The sequence below is a fragment of the Acanthochromis polyacanthus genome, chromosome 3 (genome assembly GCF_021347895.1).
Source record: "Acanthochromis polyacanthus isolate Apoly-LR-REF ecotype Palm Island chromosome 3, KAUST_Apoly_ChrSc, whole genome shotgun sequence".
In the NCBI taxonomy this organism is placed as follows: Eukaryota; Metazoa; Chordata; class Actinopteri; family Pomacentridae; genus Acanthochromis; species Acanthochromis polyacanthus.
This window is the reverse complement of record NC_067115.1, coordinates 3,435,913-3,460,023: the sequence shown is the minus strand read 5'-3', so window position 1 is coordinate 3,460,023 and position 24,111 is coordinate 3,435,913. Positions and strand designations below refer to the sequence as shown.

The following is a 24,111-nucleotide window of genomic DNA, read 5'->3' as shown; positions in this document are numbered from 1 at the left end:
CACACAAGCTGTTAACCAGTAAAACTAAGTGATTCCTTTCTATTGTAAAGATTTCTTTTGCAATGATCAACAGAAGCCTCTATTGAAAGACATTTTGAAGGTACCTCAATGCAGTGGGTAAATCAATCCACCACTACTGTCATGTATTCACAATCAACTCGAGGGAAGAATTTAAATGGAAACTAATTGTTTTCCAATCAGTAGTTTGATGCACAGAATGATCAAGCAGATCTTGACACAATGCAACTGCACAACTTTGTGCATCTAATAAAAAAAAAAAAAAAAAAACACCTCATGCAATGCAGGGTGGGGCACATTTGGCAAGTCTTCAAAGCTTTGCACAAGGGTGGAGAGTTTTGTGGCCAATGGGTTTGCTTTGATAAACTTTCAGGAGGGTATTGGTGGCTCATAGACCAATAGGACAACATGAACACATTTAAAAGGCACCACTGTTACTGTAGTTCAGTCATTGGAGGATCAGTGACAGAGATGGCTCGTCTCACCTTTCTTCTCCTTCTCCTGTGGGTCGGTGGGTACTCAGCTGTTGTTTACAGTCTACTTTAAAGGCATTACAGTTTACTGTGTCACTTGTTTATTTTGGGAATGCCATCATCATTCTTTCTGAGATACTATGTATGTGTCTGTATATTTATGGAAAAATTACATAACATGTTAGATTAAATCAGTATTTTTAGGGGTTTGAGGCCTATAGTGTTGTTCTGGGAGTGGGACTTTTTGTTGTCTTTTTGTTTGGAGGTAAATATATTCATACTGACTGCATGTAATAACCAGAGGTACATTTATTATTGATTGTAAATATCTTCAAACTGTTGGGGTCCCTGCTGGACACTCACTTGTTTAATCCCCTGAAAGTAAATGTGCTGCTTTCTGAGTACAAACAACTACTGATCTTATTCAAAGTCACCTGGTGGAGGACTTTCTCTTTCAGGCGTTGCAGTGAGCACAGTGGTAGATCTGCAGAAGAGAATCATCAGAGGTCATCGATGTGATCGTTATTTCCATGTCAGATTTCAAATGACTTCACCTAATGGGAATTACGCCTTGTGTGGAGGCTCTCTGATCAGTGAACGGTGGATTCTGACTGCTGCTCACTGCCTCCTGCCAGGAAGGTAAGAAACTCACATTATTACTGAGAATTCTGTAGCAACTGAACATAAATTCTATCTGGTATCCATGTTTTAGTGTTCTTGATGAGGTAAAATATAATGAGAAAAACTGGAATTGTATTTATGTGATTAAGCTGCATGTGTTTACTGTCTAATGTTTATCTTTAATTTCTACCCACATGTAGGACCATATTTGCATTTTTAGGTGTAGGTGATGCTGCTCAAAGAGTCCAAATCACAGCAAATCCTGTGATCTACACCAACAACAACAGACAACATGACCTCATGCTGCTGCAGCTACCTCCAAACCTAAACCTAAACCCTAACATTCAGCCTATTGCTCTTCCTAACTGTGGAAATCAACCCAGACAGTGAGTTGTGAGTTTTTCTGCATAAAATGATACGAAGCTGTTTATCCATAGGTGTAACAGATACAGACAACCAGAGCACTGCTGTAGAAAAGAACATTCTACATTCATGTTGTTTGTTTTGGATGAAAGAAAACATCTATGAGCCTTTTCTCAACATTTGTTCCAGGGCTGGGAAACACAGCAGGACAAATAAGACAACAATGTTTCCTAGAAATTAGGTTCAGTTTCAAAGTCAGACTCAGTGTCTTGATTTCAATGCATTTTGTAAAATGCTTAATATAATATATGACCTAATCCTTTTGCTTTCATTGTTTTTCTTGTGTGATAGTGATCGTCATCATACTGTTGAGATAGCAGGACATGGTGCCATCGTTGCGGACTGGAATAATTATAATGAAAGGAGTGAGATGGTTTTGTCATTTTTGTTCTACTTTTCATATATTAAGTTAATAGTCAACCATAAAAATGCCTCTTCTGCTTCCAGTGTATTTTATGGAAATATTTAAAAATGATTTTTTATGTTGATTTCTCTAGGACCTCGTGTAGTACCAGATCTCCACTGTGCAGACATCCCAGTTGTTGACTGTACAAACTACAGACATCATTTGCAGACAAATTTCCCAAACTTTTACCAAAACAAAAACTACCAACACTGGTTCTGTGGCCAAAGCCCTACAGTGGATGCATGTCATGTGAGTTGTGATAATTTTCAGATACATTAATATCTCAGTAAAAAGGGAAAACTAAGCATATTTCTCTCTCTTCCAGGGAGACTCTGGGGGAGGAGTGGTGTATAATGGCCAGATCTACGGTGTCTTTTCTTTTAGTGGAGATAATCAGTTTGCATGTGCTCAACCAGCTGCTTTTATGAACCTCTGCCATCCTGAGTACAATGCTTGGATCACTAGGATCCTAACAACTGGATAAAAAGCTTTAAGGTGTGACTAAGTGTAAACAGACTGAAATGCTTTCATCATATATATGTTGCTTTAAATTACATCTGTGCAAGAACTGTTTTGCTAATTTACCTTTCTGCACAGTAGAATTTGGTGGTCAAAGGTCAAAGGCTGAGTAGAGTCGAGTAAAATGCCAAAGAGGATAAAATGATGAAAAAGTCCACTCCACTGTGACATCTCAGTGTTCTGTGGAAACACTTTTATGATCTTTATTCAATGCCTTAACTTTGGAGCAGCAGCAGACATGGTGGTCATATTTCACATTTGATCATATATTGAATTGTTGTCACTGATCCTTGATGTCCATTTAAACTCTGGTGATTGTAGAGATCTTCTCTGCTGCCGGGTTGAAGATTTGTGTGAAGCATTTACACATTAGTAATTCTAGCTTCTTCTGCAGCAATGTTCATGTTTAAAGGCTTAAGTCTGTTTTAAAGCTGTCAACACACTGATATTAGATTTGATGGAGAAATACTGAATCTAATAATTCTGCATTCAGCCTAAATAAAAAATGTATCTGTAAAAAAATGTGTCTCAAATCCTTCATGAAGAAATTCACAGGTTGTATTTTGTTGTATGTTGTAAAAACAATAATGTTTAACTTGTCAGCTGCAAAACATTTCTATGTGAAGCTACAGTTTGATGTCAAAGTGGTGAAAATAGTTTTAAAGAAATGCACCCTTACTGACATCACATTAAACTGTGCTAGAAACATACACCATAAAAATGTATGCTTTTAACAGTTTTAACTGTAATTTTCAAAATTCAGTGTTATTTTATAGATTTTTCCTGTTTTGTTAAATTACAGTGGAGTATTCGTAAAATCACAGAAAACATAATTTACATGTTAAAACTAAAAAACTGCGAAAAAACACAGGCTGCACGATTTTAATTGTAAATCTGTAAAAAAAAAAAAAAGTCTCACATTTTACAGACATTTTCCATTGTTTGAAAGAAAAAAAATAAACTTAGGACTGAAAAATGGCATTTTCATTTGTAATGATTCTGACACTGATTGATAATGAAATGTGAAAGTCAAATCTGACAAATGTAGTGTACTGAGGAGCAGAACATTCCAGAGAAACACACAAAGATCCAAAGATCTCAAAGCTGTAAATTTGATAAGACACCATTTTAGAAGACAGTTAACCTAAAATCCACCTGCAAATGGAACATCTGCCAATCATAGAATAGAATAGAATAGAACAGAATAGAATAGAATAGAATAGAATAGAATAGAACAGCCACTTTACTGACCAGAACATACACTAGTTGGTGCACATCAGACTGAAATTTTGATGCAAAAAGCTCACCATCGGACTGATAAAAAATTTGTTCTATAAAAAGTAATTTCAATATATACACGTAAAAAATGATATAAATATACATATAAATATGTATGTATAAATACACACACACACACACACACACACACACACACACACACACACACACACACACATATATTACAAACAAAAAAACAAAATGTCAGCTATGAAACAATCGGACTGACATTGAAGGACATTTTGTTTTCCTCCTCACTTCTGTTGTGAAGATGACTTGACTGTTGGTCTTCCTCTTGTGTTTCACCTGAAACACTCAATATGACTGTGGATATAACTGTGGGATTCTATATTTTCCTGCTAGTTCCTGAAATCTGCTTTTAATTCTTGTCCTGAGGTCATTCAGGTCAGCAGCAGCATGACTCTGAGAACAACATACAGTGGTATGCAAAAGTTTGGGCACCCCTGATAATGTTCAAGATTTTCCTTTATAAATCACTGGTTGTTCAGATCAGCAATTTCAGTTAAATACATCATATAGCCGACGAACACAGTGATAAATGAGAAGTGAAATGAAGTTTATAGGATTTACAGAAAGTCAGCAATAATTATTTAAACAAAAGTAGACAGGTGCATAAATTTGGGCACCCCAACAGAAAAATTACATCAATATTAAGTAGATCCTCCTTTTGCAGAAATAACAGCCTCTAAACACTTCCTATAGCTTCCAATGAGGGTCTGAAATCTGGTTGAAGGTATTTTTGACCATTCTTCTTTACAAAACATCTCCAGTTCAGTCAGATTTGATGGTTTCCGAGCATGGACAGCCCGCTTTAAATCACACCACAGATTTTCAATAATATTCAGGTCTGGGGACTGAGACGGCCATTCCAGAACGTTCTACTTGTTCCTCTGCATGAATGCCTGAGTAGAATTTGAGCATATGTAAATGCTCTATATTTTATATCTAAAATATAACACAAACCTTCAAGGAGCAAAGATGTAATACAACACACAAACCACTTTAACTGTTTTAAAAGCGTATTCTTTCAACACCAAGGTTTCTCCTGTTGTGGCCACTCACACACAAGCTAGAAACCAGTAAAATTAAGTGATTCCTTTCTGTTAAGACATTTTAAAGGCACCTCAGGCCAGTGGGTAATTTTTTTTAACATTAAAAATTTAATCCTGGGTTCATGATAAACACTTCAAAGCTAGATCTTAAATTGTTAGACATCTGTGAGTGTGTGGTTATAAATCCATGCAGCACTTTATAAGCATGGTGTCTAAAGTTGCTATACGGCGAGGGGACAGTGGGGGGGCGGTGTCGACCTGTCAAAATTTGACAGATTGACATCGCCCCAGTGAACATCAGCTGGTTTTTAACTACGTCACACACAACCTAGTGACACCTCTGACGAAGACGGAAGGCTCTGTCGAAACACGTCAGGCAGAGTTTTGACAAAATTACGTAACTGATGACAGAAAAAGGTTAAAACACTTTATAAGCATGACGAGAGATTTTCTTTGTTGTTTTTCTTGTTTGTTTTTAACTGGAGGGGTATGCTGTTCCTCTTCCTTCTCGGTATACAGTTGTAGGTTTGCATCCAGTTCCAGGAAAATCAGTGAAAATCCAAGAAAAATCTGTGGTCTTTCCAAACCATGACATCATGCTCCTGAAGTTACTTAGCTGTGTTACTAACATTAATCCTGTACCTTTGACTGACAACAAGGAATGCAGAACCAAGCCTGGGATGTGAAATAAATTTCTGTTAATATTCTGTGTTCAAGCTTTTCAAGGTGTTCATTCTTGAAATCTCCCTGGGGCTATCTCAAGAGTAAAGTGTACACGACTCGACCAAGAACTCTGGATGAGTTAAAACAGAGAATTCAGGATGAAGTTCACAGTATCCCAGCTGAGACGTTGCAGCGGTCAATGAGGAATCTCAACAGCAGATTTCAAGAATGCATTCGTACAGGAGGACGCCACCTACAGGAAGTCATTTTAAAAAATGAAAATTCCATCATTGTTTCTTAAATGGCATGTTTTAAGGTTTCAATTACTATGAATAAAATATTTTTCTTCCATCACTCTTGGTTTTATTGGATTGTTAAAAAGTTCCCGTTTTTTTGTGTCACCCTGTATTTGTGGAAAAAATCTTTTTTGTGTTTCAGAATTGGGGCTGCATTAGACAGACACAAACAAATGCAAATAATATTTTTCTTTGTTGTTTACAAGAAAAAATATCAAAACTAAATTCGACCAAACTGACCAAATACTCAATATTTCTTATTGTTATGGAACAGATCAATTTTAAGTTTTTAATGCTTTTGTAGAATTTGTTTAGTATTCTGGCTGTGATTGTATTCAAAGAAACTGCATTTGAAGATTTCACAAATGTATGGAGTGTCTGAAAACTTTTTCCACCACTGTAAATGGAAATAATGAAACGTAAATGTTGAACAAAAAACCTGAGATTTCAGATCTAGAGTTGATGTCTGTGATTCTTGTGTCTTTTGTGTTCATCTTAAAAGATGTTCACATGTTTTGAAGCCAGAAATATTGAAGCACAGAACTGTGAACAAAATATGAAACTACTCATCAATTCACCACTAAAGGAGAAAAGCCCCAGATTAGTCACCAGTATAATTTACCTTCCATTATCTTCCCCAGTGCTGCTCCTTCAAATCTGTTCTCACTGTCTTGTGTCATGGCTGCTTATCTGAGTTGCAGATTGTAGTTTTTGGTAAAAAGATGAGAATGAATGAAAACATGTCAGCCTCTCAGCTGAAGTGTAAAACTGGAAGAAGTATTTAAAAGAAGGTAATTAGTTTACATTATACTACTTTTTGCAACTGCAATGTCCCCATTTATTGAATTTGTTCTTAAAACAAAATAAAAAATATATTTCCATACAGTCAAACAGCTCCACAGTATGCAGCCTAAAACAGACTTCAGTTGTGACTTTAGTAAAAATAAAGCTGGATACCTCTTTATTACTGTCATTACTGACACTTTATAAGTTATTGTCATGACTCGTTTGTGTGATTTAAAAGTCATTATATTTGCCATGATCAAGGTTGTTTTCCACAGTTAGAAGCTCGGAGGAGGTGAATAATCTGCAGTTCATTAGAATGATTTCAGTTCAGTTCATTTCAGCTCCGTTCAGTTCTGAAAGGCATCGGTGTGTTTGTGAGGGGCCGAGGAGGGTAGAAGAGCAGTGAAAAGAATAATGCACCCTAACCTGAAGTAAGAGACGTGGAGAAGCCTGGAGATTTGTCAAAACAAAGGAGACTCATGTCAACCAGGGTCCAACAAAGACACAGACATTGTTTACTGTGTGAACAGGCCACAGAGGTGGTGGAACCAGTTCTATCCAGTCCTGCTCCTGGATCAGCTCATGGTCTGCATTTCCTCATTTCCCAGGAAACTTCCACAAATCCAGCTGATACCAAAGCCTCTTGTTTATTCTTTCATATGTCACATTTTTAAAACAAAGAAGACCAGAAACTACATGAGTCTTCCAAAGATCTACTAGTATTTTCTTCTCCACCTCCATGAAGAGACCGTGCTTAGTGGTAAGAATAAATGGACATGCAGAGTCCTTATATCCTGATCTGTATCCTACAAAGCAACACTATACATGTGTGTGACTGACAGAAATTTGTACACCTAGTTGCTGTGAATTTCCTCAAATATTTTAAAGTTCTTTTAGTTGATGTACAGCGTCATAAACAGGTGAATCATGGGGTAAATGTTTCCCTTCAGAACTTTGTCCACTGGACGATCAAATTAACATATTGGTCTGACATTCTACAGCTTTTACCCCGGTAGTTCTCTTGAGCAGGAATTGACCTGAGACCAGAGATGGAGGAGGAAGAAGAACCAGATGGCTCTTCATCTGCAGGAACTTTAGTCCATCAAGTTATACATTCAGAATATTTACAGAGTTCCAGGTCCTTAGAAACTGTAGGGGAGGTTCAGATGAAGTTCTGAGGATCAGAAATGATGGAAGGAGTCAATTTTAATGGACTTTTTCGGAGCTTCATCAGTCCAGCAGATGGAAATGTGACATTTGGGAGGAGAAACACATCTGAGTTCTGCTAAAAACTGAAACCAAAATGACGAAAAAAATCTGGAAAATCACCACAAAAATGTCCTAAATTACTACAAGAAGTAAAAATCCCCCCAAAAAGGTCAGTTGGTCAGTTCTCTGTCTCTGTCTGGCGGCCATCTCTCAATTGTCCTTCGACCTTCAAAAAATTCCTGGATCCAGACGGTGATTCGGATCACCTCCAAAATCTAATCGATTCTTACTCTTGCTCTTCCGGACATCCTGTAAAAATTTGGTGAAAATCCGTCCATGACTTTTTGAGTTATGCTGTTAACAGACAAACAGACAGACACACACACACACACACACACACACACAGATGGACAGACAGACAAACGGCATGGCGGAGGTATGCGCTCTCCGAGTGCTTTTCTAGTCTATGATTGTCATCCATGTAAGATGACATCCTGTAAGTGAGCGTCTGACTCCACAATATATATGGAACTCTTTACTTCCATTCACTCAGCTACTACAGATGGAGCTTATTTTTCTTTAAATGTTAAGCTATTTGACTCTTTATCCTTTGATTGTTGATATAATCTGTAAAAAGTTGAGTTGCACAGTCTGTAATCCATTAGTATGATGTCAGTTCAGTTCATTTCAGCTCCATTCAGTTCTGACGGGTGTTGGTGTGTTTGTGAGGGCAGAAGAGATTTGTACCATTTCAGAGAGTGAAACTTGTCATTATATGCTTGACAAAAGTAGCATTCACTGAAGGCCCCCTGTAGAAGCTTTCTACAAATTAACTACATTGTTCATTTTCCTTATTGTGGCCACATTTCAACAAAGTGATACCTTTTGTTTAAATTACATTTTTAGTAGGCTCAACATCAAGACATCAATTATTTTGTTCAAAAGCCTTTCAACTCCGTTTCTCTTCAGCATGTACAGACATCCAGGATCTTTCTGTGAAAATTCCCCATTTAGTCAAATTGTTCAAGTTATTAAAGTTCATGACAGAAATTTGTCCCAAAGCCACTCTGGTGTAAGTCTCAGTTCATATCATACCAGACCTTTAACCAGACTGACCTAAAGGAAATACAGATGTTATTTATATCATTATTTGCTGTTCCTGCTTTTGTCAAAATGTCAGCTATGAAACAGTTGGACTGACAGTGAAGGACTTGTGTCCATGTTGTTTTTCTCCTCACTTCTGTTGTGAAGATGACTTGACTGTTGGTCTTCCTCTTGTGTTTCACTTGAAATCTTGAAGTTTAATCTGCATGTCAGGATGAAAAGTCAAAATGACACAAGGTGGTAACTGTGAGATTGTATATTTTCCATTTAGTTCCTGAAATCTGCTTTTAATTCTTGTCCTGAGGTCATTCAGGTCAGCAGCAGCATGATGTTGTCTTCTGAGAACAACATATTTCTGAAGTATAACACATACATTTAAGGAGCAATGATGCTATACAACACACAAAACATTTTTACAAAGATCAACAAAAGCTTCTTTTTAAAGCTGTGTCTCACTCAAAGTAAGGCCTTGTCCCTTAAACATAGACATAAATCAAAGAACATTCTGTGAAAATCCCCTTTTTGCTCAAAAGATTCAAATTATTTGCCACAGAGACTTGTACAAATGCCACACAAAGATTGTACTGTTTGTCGCTATGCTTTATGTTTTTACACTGAAAGATAAATCATCTCCAAGTCTCAGGTGGCTGCACTCTGAAGCAGGTTTTCTTCAAGGATCCCTCACTATTTACCTGCATTGATCCTTTCCTCTGTCCCTTCCAGTGTCCCTGTCCATACTGCTGACCAGTACCACCATAGAATGATGATGCCACCACCATGTTTCACTGCAGGGATGGTAGACCAGATGATGAGCAGTGCCGAGTTACTGAAATCCAGATTATTTCCTTTTCCATTGATCTCCTTTCCTGAATATTCAGTTGAAGCAGATTCTTAAAAAGTCCAGGTACTTCCAGAGTTCTATTTAACAATAACCAAGACCAGTTAAAGGTTTTGAAGGAGTTTCACAGCTTTGATCTAATCTTTGTCTCTGCTTAATGTTGTCATAAAGATCTGCAGTCCCTTTTCTTCAGAACTAGTTTGTTATTCTGGCATACAATATCAGTTATGGGACATAATATTACAGGTGTAGGACTTTCTGAAATAAGTTTGTCACAGGTGGATTCCAGTCAAGCGCTACAGGACAATTAAAGCAAAAAGAAAAGATCCGACCATGATTTGCAATAACATGACGCATTAATAAGAAATAATAAGTGAGGTGTTCTGAATACTTTCTGAATCGACTGAACAGAGAATGGTTGACATGTGTCTGATTGTGCATCACATCTAAAGAACACAATTGAACATCTATGGTTGGACATGAAAACAGATCACAGTTCAGACTTTGAAGGAGGTCACTTCACACTGACCTTTCTCTGAGCCAGTTGATTGTGTCTGAGATTTGTGAATGAGATACAGTATATACCCAGTATGTAGTGTAGCAGACCTTTAACCAGACTGACCTGAAAGAAATACAGATGTTGTTTATTTCATTGTTTGCTTTTGCTGCTTCTGTCAAAATGTCAGCTATGAAACAGTTGGACTGACAGTGAAGGACTTGTGTCCATTTTGTTTTCCTCCTCACTTCTGCTGTGAAGATGACTTGACTGTTGGTCTTCCTCTTGTGTTTGACCTGAAATCTTGAAGTTTAATCTGCATGTCAGGATGAAAAGTCAAACTGACACAAGGTGGTAACTATGAGATTGTATATTTTTCAGCTAGTTCCTGAAATCTGCTTTTAATTCTTGTCCTGTGTTCATTCAGGTCAGCAGCAGCATGATGTTGTCTTCTAAGAACAACATATTTCTGAAGTATAACACAAACCTCCAAGGAGCAAAGATGTTATACTACACACAAACTGATTTAAAAGTGTATTCTTTCAACACCAAGGCGTTTTTTGTTTGTTTTTTTGCAGTAAAATTGCCCATGGTGTTCTCCTGTTGTGCCCACTCACACACAAGCTGTTAACCAGTAAAACTAAGTGATTCCTTTCTATTGTAAAGATTTTCTGTCGCAATGATCAACAGAAGCCTCGACTGAAAGACATTTTGAAGTACCTCAATGCAGTGGGTAAATCAATCCACCACTACTGTCATGTATTCACAATCAACTCAAGGGAAGAATTTAAATGGAAACTAATTGTTTTCCAATCAGTAGTTTAATGCACAGAACGACCAAGCAGATCATGACACAATGCAACTGCACAACTTTGTGCATCTAATTAAAAAATAAAAAAAAAAGCCCTCATGCAATGCAGGGTGGGGCACATTTGGCAAGTCTTCAAAGCTTTGCACAAGGGTGGAGAGTTTTGTGGCCAATGGGTTTGCTTTGATTAACTTTCAGGAGCGTATTGGTGGCTCATAGACCAATAGGACATCGTGAACACATTTAAAAAGCCACCACTGTTACTGTAGTTCAGTCATTGGAGGATCAGTGACAGAGATGGCTCGTCTCACCTTTCTTCTCCTTCTCCTGTGGGTCGGTGGGTACTCAGCTGTTGTTAACAATCTACTTTAAAGGCATTACAATATATTGTATATTGTCTGTATATTTATGGAAAAATTACATAACATGTTAGATTAAATCAGTATTTTTAGGGGTTTGAGGCCTATAGTGTTGTTCTGGGAGTGGGACTTTTTGTTGTCTTTTTGTTTGCAGGTTAATATATTCATACTGACTGCATGTAATAACCAGAGGTACATTTATTATTGATTGTAAATATCTTCAAACTGTTGGGGTCCCTGCTGGACACTCACTTGTTTAATCCCCTGAAAGTAAATGTGCTGCTTTCTGAGTACAAACAACTTCTGATCTTATTCAAAGTCACCTGGTGGAGGACTTTCTCTTTCAGGTGTTGCAGTGAGCACAGTGGTAGATCTGCAGAAGAGAATCATCAGAGGTCATCGATGTGATCGTCCGTACCACGTCAAACTTAGAGGAGTTGATCCTAACGGGGCTTCCAACTTGTGTGGAGGCTCTCTGATCAGTGAACGGTGGATTCTGACTGCTGCTCACTGCCTCCTACCAGGAAGGTAAGAAACTCACATTATTACTGAGAATTCTGTAGCAACTGAACATAAATTCTATCTGGTATCCATGTTTTAGTGTTCTTGATGAGGTAAAATATAATGAGAGAAAAACTGGAATTGTATTTATGTGATTAAGCTGCATGTGTTTACTGTCTAACGTTTATCTTTAACTTCTGCCCACATGTAGGACCATGTTTGCATATTTAGGTGCAGGTGCTGCTGTTCGAAGAGTCCAAATCACAGCAAATCCTGTGAAGTACACCGACAACAACAACAGAGAACATGACCTCATGCTGCTGCAGCTACCTGGAAACTCTGGCATTCCACCTGTACCCCTTCCTAACTGTAGAAATCAACCCAGAATGTGAGTTGTGGGTTTTTCTGCATAAAATGATGTGAAGCTGTTTATCCACAGGTGTAACAGATACAGACAACTAGAGCACTGCTGTAGAAAAGAACATTCTGCATTCATGAGGTTTGTTTTGGATGAAAGAAAACTTCTATGAGCCTTTTCTCAGCATTTGTTCCAGGGCTGGGAAACACAGCAGGACAAATAAGACAACAATGTTTGATAGAAATTAGGTTCAGTTTCAAAGTCACACTCAATGTCTTGATTTCAATGCATTTTACAAAATGCTTTATTTAATATATGACCTAATCCTTTTGCTTTCATTGTTTTTCTTGTGTGATAGTTCTCAGACTGTTGAGATACAAGGACATGCCGCCATCGTTGCGGACTGGACTAATAATAATCAAAGGAGTGAGATGGTTTTGCAATTTTTTGTTCTACTTTTCATATATATATGTATATATACAGTGCCTTGTGAAAGTATTCGGCCCCCTTGAACTTTTCAACCTTTCACCACATTTCAGGCTTCAAACATAAAGATATCAAATTTTAATTTTTTGTCAAGAATCAACAACAAGTGGGACACAATCGTGAAGTGGAACGAAATTTATTGTTTATTTTAAACTTTAACAAATAAAAACCTGAAAAGTGGGGCGTGCAATATTATTCGGCCCCCTTGCATTAATACTTTGTAGCGCCACCTTTTGCTGCAATTACAACTGCAAGTCGCTTGGGGTATGTCTCTATCAGTTTTGCACATCGAGAGACTGAAATTCTTGCCCATTCTTCCTTGCAAAACAGCTGGAGCCCAGTGAGGTTGGATGGAGAGCGTTTGTGAACAGCAGTCTTCAGCTCTGCCCACAGATTCTCCATTGGATTCAGGTCTGGACTTTGACTTGGCCATTCTAACACCTGGATACGTTTATTTGTGAACCATTCCATTGTAGATTTGGCTTTATGTTTTGGATCATTGTCCTGTTGGAAGATAAATCTCCGTCCCAGTCTCAGGTCTTTTGCAGACTCCAACAGGTTTTCTTCCAGAATGCTCCTGTATTTGGCTCCATTCATCTTCCCATCAATTTTAACCATCTTCCCTGTCCCTGCTGAAGAAAAGCAGGCCCAAACCATGAGGCTGCCACCACCATGTTTGACAGTGGGGATGGTGTGTTCAGGGTGATGAGCTGTGTTGCTTTTACGCCAAACATATCGTTTTGCATTGTGGCCAAAAAGTTGGATTTTGGTTTCATCTGACCAGAGCACCTTCTTCCACATGTTTGGTGTGTCTCCCAGGTGGCTTGTGGCAAACTTCAAACCAGACTTTTTATGGATATCTTTGAGAAATGGCTTTCTTCTTGCCACTCTTCCATAAAGGCCAGATTTGTGCAGTGTACGACTGATTGTTGTCCTATGGACAGACTCTCCCACCTCAGCTGTAGATCTCTGCAGTTCATCCAGAGTGATCATGGGCCTCTTGGCTGCATCTCTGATCAGTCTTCTCCTTGTTCCAGGTGAAAGTTTAGAGGGACGGCCGGGTCTTGGTAGATTTGCAGTGGTCTGATACTCCTTCCATTTCAATATGATTGCTTGCACAGTGCTCCTTGAGATGTTTAAAGCTTGGGAAATCTTTTTGTATCCAAATCCGGCTTTAAACTTCTCCACAACAGTATCTCGGACCTGCCTGGTGTGTTCCTTGGTCTTCATGATGCTCTCTGCACTTTAAACAGAACCCTGAGACTATCACAGAGCAGGTGCATTTATACGGAGACTTGATTACACACAGGTGGATTCTATTTATCATCATCAGTCATTTAGGACAACATTGGATCATTCAGAGATCCTCACTGAACTTCTGGAGTGAGTTTGCTGCACTGAAAGTAAAGGGGCCGAATAATATTGCACACCCCACTTTTCAGGTTTTTATTTGTTAAAAAAAGTATAAAATATCCAATAAATTTCATTCCACTTCACGATTGTGTCCCACTTGTTGTTGATTCTTGACAAAAAATCAAAATTTGATATCTTTATGTTTGAAGCCTGAAATGTGGCGAAAGGTTGAAAAGTTCAAGGGGGCTGAATACTTTCACAAGGCACTGTACATATCTTAATAGTCAAACATACAAACGCACAGACATTGACTGTATTAAAACCTCTTCTGCTTCCAATGTATTTTATGGAAACATTTAAAAATGATTTTTTTATGTTGATTTCTCTAGTACCTGATGAAGTACCAGATCTCCACTGTGCAGACATCCCAGTTGTTGACTGTACAAACCACAGACGTTATTTGCAGACAAATTTCCCAAACTTTTACCAAGACCATGGGTACCAAGACTGGTTCTGTGGCCAAAGCCCTACAGTGGATATATGTCTTGTGAGTTCTGATAATTTTCAGATACATTAATGTCTCAGTAAATAGGGAAATACTAAGCATAGTTCTCTCTCTTCCAGGGAGACTCTGGGGGAGGAGTGGTGTATCAAGGCAGGATCTATGGTGTCATTTCTTTTACTGGAAATGGTGGCTTTGCATGTGCTGCACCAGCTGCTTTCATGAACCTCTGCAATCAAGAATACTTAAGATGGATAAAAGATACGATTAAAAAGCCAAAAAAAAAGTGTGGTCTATTGTGTGGGTTAGGATAAACATTAAACTGAAGCTTAATCCTGAATATAATGCTTGGATCCAAAGAGCTATTGCCTGACAAAAAGCTTTAAGGTGTGACTAAGTGTAAACAGACTGAAATGCTTTCATCATATATATGTTGCTTTAGATTCCATCTTTGCAAGAACTGTTTTGCTAATTTATCTTTCTGCACAGTAGAATTTGCTGGTCAAAGGTCAAAGGCTGAGTAGAGTCGAGTAAAATGCCAAAGAGGATAAAATGATGAAAAAGTCAACTCCACTGTGACATCTCAGTGTTCTGTGGAAACACTTTTATGATCTTTATTCAATGCCTTAACTTTGGAGCAGCAGCAGACATGGTGGTCATATTTCACATTTGATCATATATTGAATTGTTGTCACTGATCCTTGATGTCCATTTAAACTCTGGTGATTGTAGAGATCTTCTCTGCTGCCGGGTTGAAGATTTGTGTGAAGCATTTACACATTAGTAATTCTTGCTTCTTCTGCAGCAATGTTCATGTTTAAAGGCTTAAGTCTGTTTTAAAGCTGTCAACACACTGATGTTAGATTTGATGGAGAAATACTGAATCTAATAATTCTGCATTCAGCCTAAATAAAAATGTATCTGTAAAAAAATGTGTCTCAAATCCTTCATGAAGAAATTCACAGGTTGTATTTTGTTGTATGTTGTAAAAACAATAATGTTTAACTTGTCAGCTGCAAAACATTTCTATGTGAAGCTACAGTTTGATCTCAAAGTGGTGAAAATAGTTTTAAAGAAATGCACCCTTACTGACATCACATTAAACTGTGCTAGAAACATACACCATAAAAATGTATGCTTTTAACAGTTTTAACAATTCAGTGTTATTTTATAGATTTTTCCTGTTTTGTTAAATTACAGTGGAGTATTCGTAAAATCACAGAAAACATAATTTACATGTTAAAACTAAAAAACTGCGAAAAAACACAGGCTGCACGATTTTAATTGTAAATCTGTAAAAAAAAAAAAAGTCTCACATTTTACAGACATTTTCCATTGTTTGAAAGAAAAAAAAATAAACTTAGGACTGAAAAATGGCATTTTCATTTGTAATGATTCTGACACTGATTGATAATGAAATGTGAAAATCAAATCTGACAAATGTAGTGTACTGAGGAGCAGAACATTCCAGAGTGACACACAAAGATCCAAAGATCTCAAAGCTGTAAATTTGATAAGACACCATTTTAGAAGACAGTTAACCTAAAATCCACCTGCAAATGGAGCGTCTGCCAATCATAGAACAGAACAGAACAGAACAGAACAGAACAGAACAGAATAGAACAGAATAGAATAGAATAGAATAGAATAGAATAGCCACTTCACTGACCAGAACATTGGTGCACATCAGACTGAAATTTTGATGCAAAAAGCTCACCATCGGACTGATAAGAAAATATTCAATATATACATGTATAAAATGATGTAAGTATTGAAGTTTAATCTGCAGGTCAGGATGAAAGTCAGTGTGTTAGCAGCCTATTGCTTTCTCCTGTTGTGCCCACTCACACACAAGCTATAAACCAGTAAAATTGAGTGAGTCCTTTCTATTGTAAAGATTCATAAAGATTTAGACAACATAAAAATATATTTCCATGTCGTCAAACAGCACCAGTGTTATGATCACTGCTCCAGCCTCTATTCTTCTCCTTCCTCCTTGTCTCTCCTTCTTCCTGTCTTTGTCATCTGTCTCTCTTGCATCTCTCTCTCCTTGTCTTGTCCCTCTGGCTCCCTCTGTTTGTGTCTATTGGTCTCTGCGTCTGTCTGCCTGTCTCCCCTCACACCCTTCATGTTCCTTGAGTCACTCTTGAGCAGGAAGGGTAGATATTGCTGTAATTTGGGTAAATGGTTAATGTGAATGGTAACAGGAGAGAGCTTTTTTTTAACAGTCTTAATTCAAACTCTACATTTGCCTTATAAAGCCGAGTGCTCACTAGTAGTTCTAGGACTGTTGACTCTTTGTTCCTCCTGCGTCATTCTCTTTTGATAAGGATCAAATGTGTAGAATTGTGCTGCTTGTGTGGTTGTGTCGATAGACTTTCATAAGGCGATTGGTGGCTTGAAGACCAACACTGCAATGCTGACAGATTTAAAATATGCCAGTCACAAGAGTTCAGTCACTGACAGAATGAGAGGGATGGCTCGTCTGAAGCTTCTTCTCCTCTTGATGGGGCTTGGTGAGTAACTCAGAGTTGAGTCTTTTACTTTAATAGTGGGATTTGGAGGTGAAGAGGTGAAATTCTAGGGACACAGTTGTCTCATTTACATTTGTGTCACATTAATCTTCAATTTTATTGTAGTCCTGGAGGACATTTGGCTTGAATTCAGGATTTTCTCACACATATTACAACCATATGCTGCTGGCAAAAACAATCAATTGCCAGTGAAATAGAAATATTAACATATCAGGCACACAGTGGTGAATGAACATGAAAAATACTAGCTGCTACCAAACCTACATTTGGGAATTGCCAGTGTGTGATGCAAAGTTTTTCAGCACACATACAAACAAATCCTCAACCAGTGAGCTGCTGAATAACTCGACTGCTGTTAACCTCAGCTGTGTTACAGATTCCTTCCTTCTTTAATATGCATTAAAAGACAGCAAAATAATCATCTGATAACTCAGTGCTGAGCTGGTGCAGTTATATTAGTAATAACCTGTAAATGAAGTATGTGAAAACAGCACAGAGCATTAGACATTGACGTTGTGCGTTCACTTGCTGTAGCTCTGCTGAACATACTAAATCTTTGAATTGAACTAAGCAGTTTGAATCAACAGATTCAAACCCTGCAGGTTATGAAGGCCTGCATGCTGCTGACTTAAGTACCAGTCTGTCAGTGTGTATCAAGGCAGAAAAGTAGAGTAGAAAAGATTCAGGGCTTGCTTTTGTTTTTTCTTTTGCCAGCACTGTTTGATTCACTGAGCTGGATCTTGTAGCATTTCTGCATCACTTTCAACACAATGGAAAAGCGCATACATTCTTTAAGTCTCTTAAGTCTCTGTCTCAAACTAACAGATTATTGAGACTCATCAGCTGAAGTTCAGTTTGTTGCTTACAGATGTTTGCAAGAGAATCTTCTCTGAGTTTGTAGAGAGGATCAGTCACAATCTGACTGCAAGCCACACTGCATACTTTACTTCAGATATGTGAGCAGTACCTCACAGAGTCATAGTATTTGTAACATTGCAGCCATCCTTTGAGTCCTGAACTCCATCACAGTTATCAGAATATCTTCATTTTACTGTCCGTAAAATAGCAGTTAGATTATCTTCACACATTTACAGAATTTACAGTGTTCAGAATATCATAAATGAACTAAACTGTTAGCAATTTCAACAGTTTAATATGCTGCTGTTGGGTTAGATTTCCTCCTTTGTTTATGAGTGCATTATTATGCATTATGTTACTTCATACACTGTCCAGTCTCATGCGTATGACAAATATTGCATGGGATATTTGCCATGCATAATGGCCTTAAGATAATAACATGTATGCATATGCATGTTTATTAGTAATTTAAGCAAAAATAAATAGTATGGAGATGGACCACTCTGACCTCTCCTCTGTTATTACTCAGCCAGCCACACAAGCACACACTGCTTCCTGCATTGTCTCTGAATGTTGACATTAGCCAACATCAGGTGGGTCATTTCACCTCATAGTTCTGAATAAAAGTCAAAAATCCTCTGAGTGACAAACAGTAAAAAGTAATTCAGTGGGCTCACAATGCAAAACAACAATTACACAGATCGTAGTTGGTCTTACTTATTTCTCTGCTGTCGCTTCACAAAGGACAAAGCTGCTGATAAGTGACCATGACTTTGCATAAATGTGTAGAGTGTTGCAGCCAATAGGGTTTGATAAGGACTCAGGATGTGACTGGTGGCTTTGCAGGGGTCATTTGTTAACAGAAAGTTCTGCCATATGGGGCCAGCTGCCCCATACTTTTCGCTAGCCGAGCTGCTAGCTGAGCTGCTAAGCTGCCTGCCTGGCTAAATACTGGAGCTATGTTGAAAATTCATTTCTCCGTCACTGACATGTATGAAATTACATATGGAAACAGACTCCAGGTTGAAAAAAACCGAAGTTCCCCTTTAAGTCTGTTGGCAGCAGTCCAGAAGATGCTGTGTGTCAAAATAAACTAAAACAATAACGTTTAACTTTTCAGCTGCAAGACTTTCTTTTGCAAAGCTACAGTTTAATCTCAAAATGAAAAAAATAGTTTTAAAAATGCCCCCTTGCTGAGAGCACATTAAAATATGGTGCACAAAAACGTCCATCCATCCATCCTCTATACACCGCTTTATCCTCACTAGGGTCATGGGGGGTGCTGGAGTCTATCCCAGCTTCCTCGGGTGAAGGCAGGGGACACCCTGGACTGGTCACCAGTCTGTCACAGGGCTACATATACAGACACACAATCACACGTACGGACAATTTAGAGTAACCAATTAACCTCAGCATAATTTTGGACTGTGGGAGGAAGCCGGAGTACCCGGAGAAAACCCACGCATGCACAGGGAGAACATGCAAACTCCATGCAGAAAGATCCCGGGAAAGCCGGGACGGGAACCAGAGATCTTCATGCTGCAAGGCGAAAGTGCTAACCACTGCACGACTGGCATCACAACAGCATCCAACAAATTATGTTGCCTTTCTGTGGCGCCCTCTGTTGCCTGTTATAGATTACTGCATATTGGGTTGTCTCGTTCAGTTTACCCTGCAACAGACTGGTGACCTGTCCAGGGTGTCCTCTGCCTTCACCCGAGTCAGCTGGGATAGACTCCAGCACCCCCCATGACCCGAGTGAGGATAAAGTGGTGGATAGAGGATGGATGGATGGATGGATGTAGCTTTGTTAGAGTATTACTTTCCTCAAATTCTGATGTAAACGTATCAATGAATTGAATGGTGGAGTGAAACTAAAGCTAATCAGAGCTTTTCTGCAGCAGATATTTTATGTCAATCACAGGAGGAACTCGTGTAATTATTTACTGCATTGCAATAATTCCTGCCTTTAAACTGTGTTGTGTTTCCCAGAAGAGTCCTTATGAATGCCCCCCACTTTTCTCAAAGTTGAGTGATATATTCAGGTGTGATGGTGAATTAATTAATTGTAATTTTAGTCTGAGTTTTTCCTACTAGTTTCATATTGTCTGACAATAATGTTAATGTCATGCAACATTAATATTTCCAGTGGCCTCATTTTTTGCTATTCTTTTACAATCTACACTATTTCATCTACTCCTCAGCTTGCTGGTTAGCCTCTAGATGCAGACGGTAAGATCCACCGTGCTGTTGCCTAGCAGCAGTGTTTTCACAGGTTACGCCCGATGTTGCCCTTTGAACATGAAGGACAAAAGAATCATAAAGTTTAAGGCTTTTTATTGTAGCCAACAAAAGTTCAAAAATAACATTAAATTGGGCCCGTAAAAGAGGTCAAAAATAATCTTAATTAACTGAATCAAAATTCCCCCAAAGAGAACTGAACCGAACCAAGACAAAAAACAATTGACCTGCCAAACAAGACACACCTGGAACACTTAAGTTGGTTGATCAGTCCAACACACACAAGGATGGGGGAGACTGACATGGACAAAACACTAGACAGGACATAACTAAACAGGGAATTTAACATTCAGTAAACCAATAATTCACATTAACAAAAATCCCATAAATTTATAAGTAAATCAATGTAATTTATTAAGGAAACTCAACCCCAAACTTTCCCCTTCCCCAGTCTGCTTTGGTTCAGGCCTGGGCGGAGTCCTCCAAGCCTGGTGGTGACTATGGCTGAATCCCAAACCGCCCCCTACTCACTCCCCCTACACTACCGAGTGTCACTCCAAAAGAAGTCACACTCGCAGCTGTGGAGGGCACCTATTATTGAAGGGGGAGGGTATAAATACGATCGTCAGGAATGGGACGCCCTGTCGCCTCACCGGAGAACGGAAGACGTCATCGCCATGGTAACACAAAGACGCCTACTGTGCATGGCTGTAGCGCTGTGGCACAGGTTGCAACTAACAAGGATCGCTGCTGCTTCCAGAAGACGAAAACATCCCACTTTTTTTTCACTCACATGTTTTCCAATCCTGTTATCTGGCATTTCAAATACAACAAATGAATGAATAAATGAATTCTGTCAGTTGTGTTCAAATTTTAAGGTGTCAGGGGGTGCACAATTAAATCAAATGTCAGCAGAGAAGAAGATTTGTTTCTTTTGATTTATCTTTTTACATCACTCTTTTTGTGATGTTCTGTCAGTGTGAAAAAGGCGTGGGAGAAATAAAGGACGCATGTGGAACTCACAGCGATATGTTTGTTTCCTCCTCCATTTCGACGTTGCACTTCCTGAAAAAGTTGTCCAGAGTGAGCATCGATGCAGACTCGCTATTTAAGGGCTGAACAGTCCACTCTCCCTCCGCACTACGCGGTTTGGGACGGCCCTTAATATGGAGGACCCTCCACGGGAACGCGCAAACGGAGGGGTAGTGTGTAGGGATAGTGTGTAGGGGGCGGTTTGGGATTCAGCCAGCCTGTGTGAGGACTGGGTGTGGCTGGGGTAGCCATCACAAACACACAACTTCCCATGTTGGAATCACAAGCTCACAAGTTCCTCTTCAAGCCAGCAGATTGCTGAAACCGAGCTTCACCTGGTCTGACAAGACAAACTGCTGCATGTGTCAAAGGTCTCTGAATCTGACTCATTTGAGGAAAGTGTCTAGTGTTAATAAAGATAGAAAGATGTCTTCAAAAAGTGAAAAAGCCTCATTGTTCTTGCAGTGATCCAGTTTGTCATACAGTTTCATATGAAAGACCTGGACCTGTAACTGTGACCCTTTTGTTTTCCACCTGGCTACACATTGGACATAAAGCCTGCAATGATGGAACACATTACTGCCCTGTCAAGTGAAAAGTGAACCGATCCTAATCTGAGCTGTCGGCCCCAAGTTCTCTACAATCATCAAGTCAGTCATAATCTGATGTGAAAAGGCTGCCTACCTCTGCTGAAGACTAAAAGCCTTTATGCTGGATGCTGTTTGACAAACCGCTAAGCCTCTGAAGAGGCTTTAGGGTGAAAATAAAGGACATTGATTTCATTTCAAGCAGTGACATAGAAGCTGCACAGACAGCTGTCCATGCACAGCTATTGTGTGACTGAATACTCACAGTGGGTCTATAAGATGATCTTGTGTCGGTATGTGATGCTGCCTGCCTGGTGTGTTTTACTGCTGGATTCTGTCTCTTACCTGCAAACAGCGACTACACCAGCTGCTTTATTCCAACCTTGGACATCTCCACTGGCCACTGGTGTTTTCTTTCCTCTTATGATATTCCATCTTGGCTCTATTTTATATTCCATTTATATGCTATCTTGGGGCTTTGTAATTTGTGACTTTCATACATATTTCCATTCTGCTGGACTTGTCAGTGAAATGGAACAATCTCAGTGAAATGCCCAACCTGTCAGACTTGCTACCTTTGAGTACTGAATGTTTCAAAAGCTTCATTTAAGATGAAATGAGGCCAAGCTTTTGCTGTCTTTGCTCCTAGACAATGTAGTTGTTTATCTCACGCTATTACACGATCAGGTTCAATCGATACTCATCTGTTCTAAAATGAGAGAGAAAATTAATGTTATTGATTTTGTAAAATGGATTTGGCTGCTATGTAGACTTTGTTTCTGTTTTGTTGTTTGATGGTTTTTCTCAGTACAACAAGCAGTCTGGATCATGTAGTTCTGTCTGTGGAAAATTGCATTTATATACTGTACTTACAAGTTACACAAAAAATGTTTTGAAGAAAACACAACACCAAAGATTGTGTGTTTGATGAGAACATTGCACGAGCATCAATAACTAAGAAAAGATACATGTTTATACTTGATGTATCAGTACAGTTCAGTGACAATGTATTCTGTTTGTTCATTTCTCACAATACCTTTTCAAGCATGACTGTTACATATTAAAACATTTACATGTGACAGCAACATTTAATTCAAACCACAAACCAAGATTATTCCAAGTGGTTTTGTTGTCTCTATAATTCTCAAAAATTCCATGAAAACCACCCTGATCTATTTATTTATTTATGAATTTAATATATAGCATGTTGTTCACTGGAAGGAACAGCGTCATCAAACAGAATCCTGTCAGGAATCACACTGCTTAGTGCTTTTATCAACACAATTACAGTGACCTCAGTGATTACAAAAGATATTTACAGACTACTTAAAGTGGTTGTTTAAGAAATGACATGATCAAAATTTCAACTCAGAATAAATGTCAGGCATTTAGTGTCTTACAATGAGAAATGGTTTTACAGTTTTTAAAAGGACAAACACTAACACACCTACTGTTGCCATCCATCCATTATCCATACACCGCTTAATCCTCATTAGAGTCACGGGGGTGCTGGAGTCTATCCCAGCTGACTTGGAGAAGGTAGGAGACCCTGAACAGATCACCAATGTCTTTCATGTTCACAGCCACAGACAGTTTAGAATCACCAATTAACCTCAGCATGTTTTTGGACTGTGGGAGGAAACCAGACTACTTGGAAAAAACACACACATGACCAGGGAGAACACGCAAACTCCATGGTCCTCCAGGAACTGGGATCTTCTAGCTGCAAGGCGACAGCGCTAACCACCGATCCACTGTGCAGCCCAATACTGTTGCCTCATAAGCTAATTTCTACAATCCATTATGTTCACAACACGTGAAGAGAGCCACCGTGTCTGCAGTTGGGCCTATAACCCTGGCTTTGAGGTATACAGGATCATTTGTTCTCTGACACAAGCACACACACATTCAACTAACAAATAATGAGCAATGTTTCCCACCTGGTCAGATGATGATTATAACCCTATATGTGCATTAATCAGTTTTCCACCGATAAGTCAGATTGATATCACTGTCCTGGTGCCTTGCCCTTCAGGAAAACCAAGTGAGATCGATGATGCTCATACCAGATGGTGGAAATGCAATGAGATGCATCAGCATTACCTTCAACACAGCTTCCACGCCGTGTTCCTGCATTTCACTGCCGCCGTCCTGCAGACGATGATACATGTCAGGTGCTGCTTGTATCAGACCGAGAACGTTATGCAGGAACTGAAAAACCACAGATTTGATCCTCCACCAAAGTGATCATGATCATATCAGCTGTGTAGAAATGATTTTTTCAGGAAA

The 24,111-nt window shown here is 38.8% G+C and overlaps 1 protein-coding gene across 6 annotated transcripts; it reads left to right on the top strand.

The window, feature by feature from the left end:
- Nucleotides 1-480: 480 nt before the first annotated feature.
- LOC110962117 (trypsin-3-like) lies at nt 481-15,496 on the top strand. Of its 6 annotated transcripts, none has more exons than XR_007941004.1 (7): nt 490-529; nt 950-1,130; nt 1,313-1,498; nt 1,827-1,900; nt 2,033-2,190; nt 2,267-2,557; nt 15,086-15,496. XR_007941004.1 is itself a non-coding variant. In XM_051945752.1 (7 exons), the coding sequence occupies exons 1-6, from the start codon at nt 490-492 to the stop codon at nt 2,423-2,425; spliced, it is 798 nt and encodes a 265-aa protein (XP_051801712.1). In that variant the 3' UTR covers nt 2,426-2,436; nt 14,958-15,496. The 6 variants fall into 6 exon arrangements, 4 of the variants coding, with proteins under 4 accessions (XP_051801711.1, XP_051801712.1, XP_051801710.1 ...); XR_007941003.1 differs by having other exon boundaries at nt 15,079-15,496; XM_051945752.1 differs by having other exon boundaries at nt 2,267-2,436; nt 14,958-15,496.
- Nucleotides 15,497-24,111: the final 8,615 nt, after the last annotated feature.

What these genes read in the sequence shown, in the direction of transcription:
- LOC110962117 (XM_051945751.1), top strand. Translation starts at nt 490, where the DNA reads ATGGCTCGTCTCACCTTTCTTCTCCTTCTCCTGTGGGTCG. An exon ending in CACTGCCTCCTACCAGGAAG is followed by an intron (nt 11,899 to 12,082) that starts GTAAGAAACTCA and finishes GCCCACATGTAG; the next exon opens with GACCATGTTTGCATATTTAG. An exon ending in TGTAGAAATCAACCCAGAAT is followed by an intron (nt 12,260 to 12,587) that starts GTGAGTTGTGGG and finishes CTTGTGTGATAG; the next exon opens with TTCTCAGACTGTTGAGATAC.